The 15,630-nt window shown below is 39.9% G+C and overlaps 1 protein-coding gene across 6 annotated transcripts; it reads left to right on the top strand.

Moving 5' to 3' along the window:
* The first annotated feature begins 530 nt into the window (after window positions 1–530).
* On the top strand, window positions 531–13,931 carry LOC118416879. Of its 6 annotated transcripts, none has more exons than XM_035822157.1 (15): window positions 531–1,076; window positions 1,453–1,588; window positions 1,898–1,935; window positions 2,871–2,915; window positions 4,477–4,509; window positions 4,709–4,780; window positions 5,093–5,125; window positions 5,556–5,588; window positions 5,874–5,945; window positions 6,230–6,301; window positions 6,785–6,868; window positions 7,250–7,485; window positions 10,342–10,620; window positions 12,919–13,219; window positions 13,313–13,931. In XM_035822157.1, the coding sequence occupies exons 2-15, from the start codon at window positions 1,529–1,531 to the stop codon at window positions 13,680–13,682; spliced, it is 1,728 nt and encodes a 575-aa protein (XP_035678050.1). In that variant the 5' UTR covers window positions 531–1,076; window positions 1,453–1,528; the 3' UTR covers window positions 13,683–13,931. The 6 variants fall into 6 exon arrangements, with proteins under 6 accessions (XP_035678050.1, XP_035678047.1, XP_035678046.1 ...); XM_035822154.1 differs by having other exon boundaries at window positions 532–1,076; window positions 1,901–1,935; window positions 7,250–7,578; XM_035822153.1 differs by having other exon boundaries at window positions 532–1,076; window positions 7,250–7,578.
* Window positions 13,932–15,630: the final 1,699 nt, after the last annotated feature.

The following is a 15,630-nucleotide window of genomic DNA, read 5'->3' as shown; positions in this document are numbered from 1 at the left end:
CAACTACATCATGTAACGTTATTATTACATACTAGAAATTCTTGCATGAGCTAGTTTAGGCCATGTTGACTTTATTATGTGGATTACATCCTCTGGGAGCCCCAAAATTGATGTGAGGATGCAGAAAATAAGGTTTGGACAAAAAGATTTCATTCTGAAATCTATCCACGTCGTCAGGATGGTTAATGTTAAACAAATGTCATAACACTCAGAATGTGGTGTACGAAATAGACTTTTTTTACTTTCAAGGAACGAAACTCTACACTAAAATCTGATATAACTGGATTTAACTGTTAACGCCACCTAGCTGGTTGCTATAAGACGACAGGCGCAGATGATAATTCGCAGATGACGCAGTCAGCACCAAGGACGCCACCAATCTTTGACTTTTTTCCGGCTCAACGGTAGATGTCAATGTTTGTTATTGTTAGATTACAATAAAAGCACTCAGTTCAGAGTCACAATGGCTATCAACTGTTTTGTCATTGCTTTTACCACTATGTTACATCATAATGCAGTTTGTTGAATACCTCCAGTGCGCAAGTAGCTGGACGACGAAGTGTTTTCTATTCATTCCGCGAGAGAAAGTAGTCCGTTCCATGACTTCTCAGCGGCTTGACTTTTCTAAAGAAACCTTGTCGCCGGTGCTAACAGGATGAATTCGCAATAAATCCTCCCAAATCTTTGTTAATTACAATATTCATCATTCCTTCTTTTGCTTATTTACAGTTTCATGGCGTCATAAGGATGACACAATACTACATTTTCACAGCCACAACCCGGTTGTTACTCCGCGATAGAACGCAGGAATGATGAAGCATACATAAGCAAGAAGCCACCTGCATGTCCTTGTATGTTTACTCAAGAGTCAAGTAAACTGTATCATTCAGGAAACAAACGACAATAAAGTTTGTTTTGTGGCCAGCAAATGAGACACAACGTTTCTGTTGGGCGATTTCTTCATTTCTAATTGATAAAACTTGGTGTCTTTCCTCCCTGCGTTCGATTTTCCTGTTTACCCTGGTTGCCATGGACACGGGTTCTGCACAGATGACAAGTTCCTGTCTGTGAACTAGGTGGGAATTTTTCTCTCTCCTGTTTATACGAAGAGAATGGTTGAAAAAACTCAAAATAAGTAACAAATCTTTGCCTAGTTCTATGTATAAGTGTTGTATGCACTACAAAAATGCAGTCAGAGCCTCCCAAAAGGGTTTATATTTGGCTACGTTCTGACTATACGTGACTACGTTCGTCATGGTTGTCAAGGTCAACAAAGTTTGTGAGGAAAATTTCGTCCATAGAAGTTCAGCTTTATTTGTTGCTGGGGCTTTATCTTCATGCATTTCTAACGTTATAAACAATATACTGGTAACGTTACTAATGTTACATAAACCAGAGACACTTGAAGAAATGTAATTACAATTTGGTGTCTTGTTTTGGTGACGTCTGTAGGTCTGACGTTTTGAGAAGCCGAGAATTTGCGACTTTGTTTCCCGAAGTCAGTACGCATCTGTCGACCTGACGTATAATGAGAATGGAGTCCAGTGATAAAGTGAGAGCCGTGGTGAAGAACACGGTAAAGAAAAAGGTAAGTTACCCCATTCATCCAAAGCCTTCACCCCGAAATTTGGGATAAAAACATCAGTTCTGTTATTTTCCTCTAATAGACGTTTCAGACATTTCAGTTACGATGACCCCGGTCGCTATCAAATACCAGCTCTCACAAATTTCCGTTGTTTGTTTTTCTTCTTCATCCCAATTGTGCCCAGAGTCACATGATAATGATTATTCTGGTATGTTAGCCTTTTGGTTTAGCCTTTCTTTTCTTTGTCTTGCTCTGTTGTGTTGTGTTTGTGTTGTTTTTCTAATTCCAGCATCTTCCCTTTCCTGCTCTCAGCAGAGTCAGGGAGGAGAAGCAGCGACCAGCTTTAGCCAGTAAGACCTGTTTAGTCAGCTTGACGATGTCATGATGATGATGATGATGTCAGAAGTAGTCATTGTGCACAACAATCCCCCAAAATGGGGATATGATCTTCATAGCTATAACATCTCACAACTATAAACTTGTGCAAGGCCACTGACTACTTTAATTTCTTGGTTCTCGCATTTTTGTACGAAAGCAACAAAACAAGAAGACAAAGTGAAAAGAAAGACAATTTCATTTCTGTGATAGACCTAGCTGGTGCGACTGTGGGGAAAAATGTGTTTACTTGTAATACATAGACGTGGAGAAAAACAACTTGTAATACATAGACGTGGAGAAAAACAACTTGTAATACATTGACGTGGAGAAAAACAACTTGTAATACATCGACGTGGAGAAAAACAACTTGTAATACATAGACGTGGAGAAAAACAACTTGTAATACATCGACGTGGAGAAAAACAACTTGTAATACATCGACGTGGAGAAAAACAACTTGTAATACATAGACGTGGAGAAAAACAACGTCTATGTATTACATGTATTACAACGGCTATGATAGACCATATTCCATAATTATATAGCAACCATTGGATTGGGAGTAACAGCCCAGCTGTCATTTCACAGAAAAGCCTTTTAACATTAATAACTGGAAAATTGTAACTAGGAATACAAAAACATTCCTCAGCTGCTGGAGTCAACTATGAGTACCATGCAAGAACCAAGGAAGTAATTTAGTGTGGCCTTATTCAAGGAGCATTGTTGTATCTTGTTTATTGATCCGAAGCATTTCCTGTTGTGCTAAACTTAAGGAATGGCTTGTAACATCAATCTCTACACTTCCAGACACTATTCAATAATAATTCTTTTTACTTCAGGGATTGAATTGAATGTTTGCAGTGATATTACATGACTTAAACTGTCTCTATCTGCTGTTCCTCTGCAGCCTGACCAGGGATACATTTCAAGAGACCCTACACACACTTCACAAGTAAGTAATGGTACACGTGGAAAGAACTATGAAATACAGTTACTGTAGTATATTACGGTCTTAGGATGAAGAAGAAGGGGTTTTACGTGTAGTTCTTTGGATGGAACGTTAAAGCCAGAGTCCTGTGCTTCACCTAAAGCATAGCTTTCCAGCCACAAAATTATTGACAATAGACAATAAGGAGTGCACCTATATGTGAGTAGATCCAACCAATCAGTCCAGTCTTATGCATCTGTGCCTCAAGTCTAATCACTGTCTTGTTGCTCACTTACCCTTGTGGACACATGAGGTATTCATATGGTGTTGAAGCCATAATATAAGTTATAGTGTATAAGAAAAGATAATAAGATCTAGATGAAATACAGATCACCATTAAAAATATAGAACTGCAAAAAGCTCATGTTTTCGCCACCAACAGTTGAAGAAAGTCCTCATCTTTCTAGCTATTAATGTTTTGTGCTGCAAAATCTGCCTGTCCTTGGTGCTGAATAGGTGCTGAATGGCAGATTGGTACCCCTAGGTGTTATCATTGTTTATGTCATATAGTACTTAACTGTATTCCATGAAAAACTGTAGATTGTAGATTTTTATGATTTGATGAAAATGGTAAAATTATATCTGTGATGAAGCAATATGTTGCATTCATGAATGCTGTATAGTATTGTTCACATGACATTGTGTGTGTGTGCGTGCATGTGTGTGTGTGCATGTGTGTGTGTGTATGTGTTTGTGTGTATGTGCGTGTAATGTACATTTACATTGTGTGTATGTATGAGTGTTTGCATTTAGAGACACCATGAGGGTTTTTAGGTGATATTTGTAATAAGTTTGAATTACTTTGAATAAAAGAATATCTAAGCCACAATAATTAAATTTTCTTCAAAAAATTGACTAAGAAAGTAATAATCTATTTGAATTCCTTTGAATATTTCAGAAACATTTTGAAAATAACTGTACAAAATATCTTTATTTAGAATAATTGTCAAACTTCTGTGTAATTCTTTGCCAAATGGTAGAATTAGTTTATTGCCCCCATAAAAGTAAGCTCTATTGTTAGATTTTTAGATTTCACTGCTGGGCACTGGTGGATCCTTGGTTACTATTGTTACCCAGTCATACTTAACAAGGATGTGTGAATTGCTATTGTCCCAGCCCACTGACCCATTTACAAAATGTTACAAAAAATGGTAGAGAATGGTAAATAATGGTAGAACGCTGTTATCATTATTTAGAAACTATTAGAAGTATCCAATTCCACATCATGAATATTTCCAAAGTTTGACAGAACCGGGGAAATATTTATAAAGTTGAAACAGCATTAAGAATATTTCTGAATTTATCAAATGTCCTAGACATATAATTACAAAGCTTTAAAATCAATTCTAAACAATGACAACAAACATCTGCACGGTGTCTTGGAATGGACTCTATGGATACATGTACAAAATGTATATCTGTGTTTGTGTTTATCTATGTGTCTATGCATGTGTGAGAGAGAAAAAGACAGCAAAACAAATAGGCTAATCTTTTTACAAATAGGCTAATCTTTCCTTATTTTCAGGGAGTGTGCTGAGCTGCTAGAGCTGACAAAACAGTAAGTTTACAAATTGCCTCACTTTCAATATTTCGTCTGTGTCAGGGTCTTTGAAAGTGTGAAATGTTAAAGTATTTGTTATAATTCTGTGTCCATTTTAACTGATTCCTCAGAATATCAGCAATCTAATGACAAAACTACTTTTATAAGGTCATGAATGATTACAGAAGTAATTCAAATTTTTTTCTGTCCAATAAAGACAAGCTGAGGATGACTTGGCCAGGTCCTCCCATATCTTGCAACTCCAGATTCAAATTGCAGACAAGGAACTGTAAGTCTTTTAGTTTTTGAAATGTTTGATTTCCATTTGGTTCTGTCTGTGCAACACTTACATATGATATACACAATAAATTACTAAATGTTAAATGACAATAACAAACTAAACAGTGAATACAAAAATTTTTAGTGGAATAGGTTATTTTGTTTTTGCAATTTCAAAAAACATGACAAAAATGTCTTGGTCTGTCTCTGGAATGGTATGATCTGACACAGTGGAAACTTTGTCTGGCGATTGATAAACCAAACAAGTATAAACATACTGCACTACCTATTTTAATGCACAATTTTCATCTGATTATCACAGGCAAGCAGCTGATACAAAGGTCCAACATGAAAGGTACTATGCATTGACTTGAAACCTTTCATTCTGTGCTCCATCATTGTAGCTTATGCTCAAGTTTCAAGTTGCGTCATATTATGCATTGATCTGTGTGGCTGTATAAGCTGCTTTTATTGCAGGTTCAAGTATTAATTTCCATCTGGTAATGAGAATTGTGAAGCCACTATATCATTACTGTATCAAAAATTGTTGCGATGGTGTAGCAAAATATTGTGTGATTTTCCAATTTCACGATGAACACCTTTTTCACTTTGTCAGAATGGAGAAAAGATTTATCTAGCCTGACTTGTTAGATATTAATTGTTATTGTATTTTTACAACATAAAATTACGCTGAAACACACAGACACTTGGCATAGCACACATCAATTTGTATTTCTGTATTCATTAAAAGCAATTGTTGTTAAATCTTCTGTCCCTAAACACAGGCAGTTGTTGGAGGCTCGCAGTGACCTCAAAGCGTAAGTGATAAGAGATCCAACATATTATTGTTGTTGCTCAGACAGGAATGGTTAAAAGTAATGCTTAAATTGATTTCTATTGAAAAGAAATAAAAAATGGTGTTTCAGAGTAAATGATTCTTTGCTATGAATGACATAGCTCTGAAAGTTCTATGGTCCTAAAAGTTGCCATGAATGACAAAATTGGCTCTAAGATTTAACATCATACAAGAGTCATTGATGAACATTAAAGTTTCTAAACATACATAATAATTTAAGTTATACTTTCTCACCTCTGTTTCACAGGGCAATTGTTGAGCTGCAGCAGGAGAAGCAGAGGTCTGTTATTCTTTTAACCTTCAGAATTATAACTATTGAGTGAGTGATTTGTACTTTTCAAAAGTTGTTTCTCATTAACAAACAGTTGTGAAGAAAAGAATTATTTTTTGTTTCCAACTACAATGAAAAAATTGTACTGACTAACTGCAATGAAAAATACTGTACTGACTCTGAGTCAAAGATGATTTAGAAAAATGTTTTCCTTCTTGTTCTTATATAAAGTTCAAATTTCAGACATACATCTAATGAATATGTTGCATGGATCTTTTCCCTTCTAAACATGTGATTATTGATACAGACAGAGTATTTCTCCACTATGACAGGAGCGCTCAAAAGAGCCTAGAGCTTGATAACCTGAAGGCACGGGTGACTGTGCTGAAAGCAGGAGGAGCCAGGTGGGTTATCTTCTGTGTCCACTGTACTTTTGCCAACACCTTGGGCAGAAGTACTGTTTCCATTATTCCAGAACATGGACTCTTTCAATTAATGTCCATCTTTAGCCTCCTATGATGAAGGCAGACAGTAAATTTTATAGTTGATTATATCAGCCGTTTGCTCCTTGTGATTGTCTGAATAGTCTGACATTTGTTGATAAAGATACGATTGGTTTTTGACAATTTGCCAAAAGTATTGGCTCTGAGTTCCAATTGTTCCTGGGTAATGACATGGTGATGGGTCCAATCAGGCATTAGGAAGTTTAACCCCTATCACACTACTTCTGAGAAATGCTTGATTCAGGAAATAAATGCAGGAAGTAATGACGTTTAGGCTATTCCGCATATAGAGCAAGTAAATGTGAATTCCAGGTCAGCTTAAATACAGCTTGGGCAAAGGTAAGATTACTGAGGGATTACATTTGATGTTTGAATTACTTCCAGTTTCAGCAGTCGTGAAGATGAGAGACACCACAAGTCAGTTCTACAGGCAGACCGGCTTCAGATCCTGTTGGAGGAGCAGAGAAAGTAAGTTAATGTTATGTTTTTGCATGAATCTAAATGTAAAACAAAATAATCAAGAACAATTACTAGTATGACAGCTTTCCCCAGCCCTGGATTTTCTTTTAGTCATCTTAGCTAGGTTCATCTGGCAGATTTTGACGCATTTTTGATGTTCTTCATGTTGATATCACTGACACATACTTCTGAAGATTGATGTAACTTCTGACTTTGCTCCCCTCCTTTCATGAGCTCACCTCTCATTCTTATCTAAAAATATTCCAATGTGCTTTCAAAGAAAGCTTTGATTATTTTGTTCCTTTTCCTCACATTAAGTCAGAAATTGATTTAGAAAATTTCAGAATGAAAAATGATAGTAATTTTATTGCACTTTCTGCTCTCCTGCAGGGAAAACACCATCCTGAAAACCCAGCTTCTGCAGACACTGAATCAATTGTATGAGAGGGAAGAGAGCCTCACAACTTACACAAAACATCAAGAGGACTCTTTCCTGCCTGAGCAGTTCCTGGAATGCAGCGCTTCTCCCTTAGATGACGAGGAGGGGATGCTGCCAGATAACATGGAACATCAAGAGGACTCTTTCCTGCCTGAGCAGTTCTTGGTCCGCAGCGGTTCTCCCTTAGATGACGAGGAGGGGATGCTGCCAGATAACATGGAACATCAAGAGGACTCTTTCCTGCCTGAGCAGTTCCTGGAATGCAGCGGTTCTCCCTTAGATGACAAGGAGGGAATGCTGCCAGATAACATGGAACATCAAGAGGACTCTTTCCTGCCTGAGCAGTTCTTGGTCCGCAGCGGTTCTCCCTTAGATGACGAGGAGGGGATGCTGCCAGATAACATGGAACATCAAGAGGACTCTTTCCTGCCTGAGCAGTTCCTGGAATGCAGCGCTTCTCCCTTAGATGACAAGGAGGGAATGCTGCCAGATAACATGGAACATCAAGAGGACTCTTTCCTGCCTGAGCAGTTCCTGGAATGCAGCGCTTCTCCCTTAGATGACAAGGAGGGAATGCTGCCAGATAACATGGAACATCAAGAGGACTCTTTCCTGCCTGAGCAGTTCTTGGTCCGCAGCGGTTCTCCCTTAGATGACGAGGAGGGGATGCTGCCAGATAACATGGAACATCAAGAGGACTCTTTCCTGCCTGAGCAGTTCTTGGGATGCAGCGCTTCTCCCTTAGATGACGAGGAGGGGATGCTGCCAGATAACATGGAAGATCAAGAGGACTCTTTCCTGCCAGAGCAGTTCCTGGAATGCAGCGCTTCTCCCATTGTCAAAGAGGAAGAGAGGATGACATCTGACATGAGCATGGTCATTGCCCCCGTCTCGGAAGCGCTGTTCACCAACTACAGCTCTGCCCTGCAAACAAGTCCAGTGTCTACGTTAGATCCAGACTCAAAAGACATTTTAAGCTGTTCATCTGGTCCAAGCTTGAAAACACTGTGCCATCCATTGGCTGCACAACCCAAGATGGCGGATGCAAAATCATTGATTAACAACAAGAAGCGTGGTGGCCTGATTCAGCGGGTACTGAAAAAGACTATGTCGCTGGCTGACAAGAAGTGGAGCAAAGCACCATTGGCTCCTGCACAATTCAGGACCTATTTCTATTCCATCAACACATTCTGTGGTGGTTTGAATCTAGGCGGCTTGCACTACTACTGAGTATTCTGGATGGAATTGATTCGGCAACATTGCAGTGGAGCGTAAGATGTATATAATGTGCAGAGTCAGTCGGTCTCTGTAAGCAAGGAGACATCTGACATGTTTTATCAAAAAATGAAAGAGTATATATATCACGCCTTTTAATAAGAGGTGATCTATTTTTTTGTATATAACGCGTACGTCTATGTGATCTGTCACAAACAATTGTTCTGTGAAGATGTCACACATCATAAAGTCTTATGAAGTGTGTACAAGGCTGTGGTGTCTTCTTTGTTCTTACAGTGTTCACTGATGCAATTCTGATTCCTTTTAATCATGTTTAATATCAAGCATATGGCAAAGTAGAAACGTCAGTGACGGTCTCCCTGAAATGACAATTTGAAATAAATGCACTTGATTGCATGTCTTAGTGGCTGTTTTCCTGCAATGGAAAGAAAATGAGTTTCTAAATGATGTCATAAACAGTTGCTATTGAGAGCCAAAATTGTGAACACTTCGATATATGGAAGCATTTTATAGGCCTGTTATGATGTCATTTGATTCATCAAATGTAAAAACAAGGAAAGTAGAGAACATAATGAAGTAGCTAGCCTACCTACCTACCTAGTCCCTTGACCTGGTCGTTGGGGGGACAAGGTAGCTATAGCTAGTCTTCTCTGCTGTAAAACATGTATACATATATAAAAGTCGTTGATGTAGAATGAGATTTAAATGAGAATTCATCATTTCACATTTAGATACTCTAAAACTGCGGTTAATTTAGACCCCGCTAAAATCGTAGTGTCATCAAGCGGCTTCACCTGGTGCCCAAAGTTAAAACCACTCACCAAACAACATTGACAGCCTAGGAAAATAACAGCTGTTGATAGATAAAATAGAGCAACGACTAGCAGCCATATGAAGTGCTACAATTTATAGTTAAAAACGAGTCGAGAAAATTTTGTTCGCCTATCAAACTGAATGAGGTTAGGTGGCAATGTTGCATCACACTTGAAGTCACCCGCACACCTGTAACAAAACTTGCCTGAATACATAGCTTGTAACTTAGTGGTTGTAAATTTTGCCTCGTTGGCCTTTGTGGATGCTACATGAGACCGATCTGCATGATCATAAAGCAGCGCTGCTAGCATGCTTGTGATGCCGTGGATGCCAACAATAAACCCCACTGGCAATGACCTTGGTGCTGACGGTGCCATCCTCTGAGAAATCTTGCCATTCTGAAATGGATCGCTAGGTGGCGACAAGCACACAATATGTTAATAAGCAATCATCCACTGCCAGCAGGAGGTGGATATTACAAAGGAAATTAAAAAGGTAGGGCATATTTATTTTTGCACATAAATCTTAAACAATTACTGCCTGTTGCTGCTTCCGCAACCATATTTCTCTGATTCAACAATCACTGACCACATCAGTCACGGGCACTTTAAGGCCTGTGACAATTTTGGTCGAACATGAAATTCGAACCACTGCGTGACCTTAGGTAACCCCGCCGGGCCGGAGTGTTTTTAGAACGGTCCAATGTCAGTATCTAATGTTACATTGCGAAAACAGGAACTTACGATGTATGGGTTACACTAACTACTTTTTAAGACTTATCAATGTTGAGTGTTAAAGATATTGATCTAGTCTTTATCAAATATCCACATAGCTAGAAGCGGTTAACAAAAGGGCACCCCCGCGAGAGCTGCAAGTGGTACAGTCCGAACATGTGTTCCAACCTCCCGGGGTGTGGAGTGGCGGGAAAACAGCGAGGCGCTCATACTTCAAGGAAACAGCAAAATAATGCTATAAATCGATATTTCTCCCTTAGATGACGAGGAGGGGATGCTGCCAGATAACATGGAACATCAAGAGGACTCTTTCCTGCCTGAGCAGTTCCTGGAATGCAGCGCTTCTCCCTTAGATGACAAGGAGGGAATGCTGCCAGATAACATGGAACATCAAGAGGACTCTTTCCTGCCTGAGCAGTTCTTGGGATGCAGCGCTTCTCCCTTAGATGACGAGGAGGGGATGCTGCCAGATAACATGGAACATCAAGAGGACTCTTTCCTGCCTGAGCAGTTCTTGGTCCGCAGCGGTTCTCCCTTAGATGACGAGGAGGGGATGCTGCCAGATAACATGGAACATCAAGAGGACTCTTTCCTGCCTGAGCAGTTCCTGGAATGCAGCGCTTCTCCCATTGTCAAAGAGGAAGAGAGGATGACATCTGACATGAGCATGGTCATTGCCCCCGTCTCGGAAGCGCTGTTCACCAACTACAGCTCTGCCCTGCAAACAAGTCCAGTGTCTACGTTAGATCCAGACTCAAAAGACATTTTAAGCTGTTCATCTGGTCCAAGCTTGAAAACACTGTGCCATCCATTGGCTGCACAACCCAAGATGGCGGATGCAAAATCATTGATTAACAACAAGAAGCGTGGTGGCCTGATTCAGCGGGTACTGAAAAAGACTATGTCGCTGGCTGACAAGAAGTGGAGCAAAGCACCATTGGCTCCTGCACAATTCAGGACCTATTTCTATTCCATCAACACATTCTGTGGTGTTTTGAATCTAGGCGGCTTGCACTACTACTGAGTATTCTGGATGGAATTGATTCGGCAACATTGCAGTGGAGCGTAAGATGTATATAATGTGCAGAGTCAGTCGGTCTCTGTAAGCAAGGAGACATCTGACATGTTTTATCAAAAAATGAAAGAGTATATATATCACGCCTTTTAATAAGAGGTGATCTATTTTTTTGTATATAACGCGTACGTCTATGTGATCTGTCACAAACAATTGTTCTGTGAAGATGTCACACATCATAAAGTCTTATGAAGTGTGTACAAGGCTGTGGTGTCTTCTTTGTTCTTACAGTGTTCACTGATGCAATTCTGATTCCTTTTAATCATGTTTAATATCAAGCATATGGCAAAGTAGAAACGTCAGTGACGGTCTCCCTGAAATGACAATTTGAAATAAATGCACTTGATTGCATGTCTTAGTGGCTGTTTTCCTGCAATGGAAAGAAAATGAGTTTCTAAATGATGTCATAAACAGTTGCTATTGAGAGCCAAAATTGTGAACACTTCGATATATGGAAGCATTTTATAGGCCTGTTATGATGTCATTTGATTCATCAAATGTAAAAACAAGGAAAGTAGAGAACATAATGAAGTAGCTAGCCTACCTACCTACCTAGTCCCTTGACCTGGTCGTTGGGGGGACAAGGTAGCTATAGCTAGTCTTCTCTGCTGTAAAACATGTATACATATATAAAAGTCGTTGATGTAGAATGAGATTTAAATGAGAATTCATCATTTCACATTTAGATACTCTAAAACTGCGGTTAATTTAGACCCCGCTAAAATCGTAGTGTCATCAAGCGGCTTCACCTGGTGCCCAAAGTTAAAACCACTCACCAAACAACATTGACAGCCTAGGAAAATAACAGCTGTTGATAGATAAAATAGAGCAACGACTAGCAGCCATATGAAGTGCTACAATTTATAGTTAAAAACGAGTCGAGAAAATTTTGTTCGCCTATCAAACTGAATGAGGTTAGGTGGCAATGTTGCATCACACTTGAAGTCACCCGCACACCTGTAACAAAACTTGCCTGAATACATAGCTTGTAACTTAGTGGTTGTAAATTTTGCCTCGTTGGCCTTTGTGGATGCTACATGAGACCGATCTGCATGATCATAAAGCAGCGCTGCTAGCATGCTTGTGATGCCGTGGATGCCAACAATAAACCCCACTGGCAATGACCTTGGTGCTGACGGCGCCATCCTCTGAGAAATCTTGCCATTCTGAAATGGATCGCTAGGTGGCGACAAGCACACAATATGTTAATAAGCAATCATCCACTGCCAGCAGGAGGTGGATATTACAAAGGAAATTAAAAAGGTAGGGCATATTTATTTTTGCACATAAATCTTAAACAATTACTGCCTGTTGCTGCTTCCGCAACCATATTTCTCTGATTCAACAATCACTGACCACATCAGTCACGGGCACTTTAAGGCCTGTGACAATTTTGGTCGAACATGAAATTCGAACCACTGCGTGACCTTAGGTAACCCCGCCGGGCCGGAGTGTTTTTAGAACGGTCCAATGTCAGTATCTAATGTTACATTGCGAAAACAGGAACTTACGATGTATGGGTTACACTAACTACTTTTTAAGACTTATTAATGTTGAGTGTTAAAGATATTGATCTAGTATTTATCAAATATCCACATAGCTAGAAGCGGTTAACAAAAGGGCACCCCCGCGAGAGCTGCAAGTGGTACAGTCCGAACATGTGTTCCAACCTCCCGGGGTGTGGAGTGGCGGGAAAACAGCGAGGCGCTCATACTTCAAGGAAACAGCAAAATAATGCTATAAATCGATATTTCTCCCTTAGATGACGAGGAGGGGATGCTGCCAGATAACATGGAACATCAAGAGGACTCTTTCCTGCCTGAGCAGTTCCTGGAATGCAGCGCTTCTCCCTTAGATGACAAGGAGGGAATGCTGCCAGATAACATGGAACATCAAGAGGACTCTTTCCTGCCTGAGCAGTTCTTGGTCCGCAGCGGTTCTCCCTTAGATGACGAGGAGGGGATGCTGCCAGATAACATGGAACATCAAGAGGACTCTTTCCTGCCAGAGCAGTTCCTGGAATGCAGCGCTTCTCCCATTGTCAAAGAGGAAGAGAGGATGACATCTGACATGAGCATGGTCATTGCCCCCGTCTCGGAAGAGCAGTTCCTGGAATGCAGCGCTTCTCCCATTGTCAAAGAGGAAGAGAGGATGACATCTGACATGAGCATGGTCATTGCCCCCGTCTCGGAAGCGCTGTTCACCAACTACAGCTCTGCCCTGCAAACAAGTCCAGTGTCTACGTTAGATCCAGACTCAAAAGACATTTTAAGCTGTTCATCTGGTCCAAGCTTGAAAACACTGTGCCATCCATTGGCTGCACAACCCAAGATGGCGGATGCAAAATCATTGATTAACAACAAGAAGCGTGGTGGCCTGATTCAGCGGGTACTGAAAAAGACTATGTCGCTGGCTGACAAGAAGTGGAGCAAAGCACCATTGGCTCCTGCACAATTCAGGACCTATTTCTATTCCATCAACACATTCTGTGGTGTTTTGAATCTAGGCGGCTTGCACTACTACTGAGTATTCTGGATGGAATTGATCCGGCAACATTGCAGTGGAGCGTAAGATGTTTATAATGTGCAGAGTCAGTCGGTCTCTGTAAGCAAGGAGACATCTGACATGTTTTATCAAAAAATGAAAGAGTATATATATCACGCCTTTTAATAAGAGGTGATCTATTTTTTTGTATATAACGCGTACGTCTATGTGATCTGTCACAAACAATTGTTCTGTGAAGATGTCACACATCATAAAGTCTTATGAAGTGTGTACAAGGCTGTGGTGTCTTCTTTGTTCTTACAGTGTTCACTGATGCAATTCTGATTCCTTTTAATCATGTTTAATATCAAGCATATGGCAAAGTAGAAACGTCAGTGACGGTCTCCCTGAAATGACAATTCGAAATAAATGCACTTGATTGCATGTCTTAGTGGCTGTTTTCCTGCAATGGAAAGAAAATGAGTTTCTAAATGATGTCATAAACAGTTGCTATTGAGAGCCAAAATTGTGAACACTTCGATATATGGAAGCATTTTATAGGCCTGTTATGATGTCATTTGATTCATCAAATGTAAAAACAAGGAAAGTAGAGAACATAATGAAGTAGCTAGCCTACCTACCTACCTAGTCCCTTGACCTGGTCGTTGGGGGGACAAGGTAGCTATAGCTAGTCTTCTCTGCTGTAAAACATGTATACATATATAAAAGTCGTTGATGTAGAATGAGATTTAAATGAGAATTCATCATTTTACATTTAGATACTCTAAAACTGCGGTTAATTTAGACCCCGCTAAAATCGTAGTGTCATCAAGCGGCTTCACCTGGTGCCCAAAGTTAAAACCACTCACCAAACAACATTGACAGCCTAGGAAAATAACAGCTGTTGATAGATAAAATAGAGCAACGACTAGCAGCCATATGAAGTGCTACAATTTATAGTTAAAAACGAGTCGAGAAAATTTTGTTCGCCTATCAAACTGAATGAGGTTAGGTGGCAATGTTGCATCACACTTGAAGTCATCCGCACACCTGTAACAAAACTTGCCTGAATACATAGCTTGTAACTTAGTGGTTGTAAATTTTGCCTCGTTGGCCTTTGTGGATGCTACATGAGACCGATCTGCATGATCATAAAGCAGCGCTGCTAGCATGCTTGTGATGCCGTGGATGCCAACAATAAACCCCACTGGCAATGACCTTGGTGCTGACGGTGCCATCCTCTGAGAAATCTTGCCATTCTGAAATGGATCGCTAGGTGGCGACAAGCACACAATCGTTGTTAATAAGCAATCATCCACTGCCAGCAGGAGGTGGATATTACAAAGGAAATTAAAAAGGTAGGGCATTTATTTTTGCACATAAATCTTAAACAATTACTGCCTGTTGCTGCTTCCGCAACCATATTTGTGCCCTTGGGAAAGGCACTTTACACGAATTTCCTTCTGTCTGTACCGTGTATGTGGCATTGTTAATATAAGTTACAAAAAAAAAAACTTGAGTGCAGTGCCACATCGTCCTCGTCTGTCCAAAAGCAAAAAAAAAAAACCCATATTTCTCTGATTCAACAATCACTGACCACATCAGTATCAAACTGGTTCCAATAGCATCTGTTTAGCTATTAGGCAAAGGTAATTACAGTACGTACATTGACTTCGTAATTTGACAGACCTAATAAAGGAAACGTATTGATCATGAGATGGTAAGTATGAAGGTCTATGGTTAATTTCAATACACCAGTCATGCATTATAGTCAACATTCATGGGTTTGCACATGTGCAGGAGTAGTGTCACATAACTGTATATTGTGGCTTTAAACAATTACAAATATCCTTATGTGATCCTCTGTAGAAGAATTTACAAAAAAATTCAAGTTCAGTTCAGCAAAGAAACATCTGCTACTCATTCAAATCGTCACTGTTCCTGAACACGTCAGACTATTTATTCATTTCTGTCATTCTTGCTCATAGTT

The sequence above is a fragment of the Branchiostoma floridae genome, chromosome 5, assembly GCF_000003815.2.
Source record: "Branchiostoma floridae strain S238N-H82 chromosome 5, Bfl_VNyyK, whole genome shotgun sequence".
NCBI lineage: Eukaryota > Metazoa > Chordata > Leptocardii > Amphioxiformes > Branchiostomatidae > Branchiostoma > Branchiostoma floridae.
Note: the sequence above shows the minus strand (reverse complement) of the source record. Positions and strands in the feature narration are given on the sequence as shown.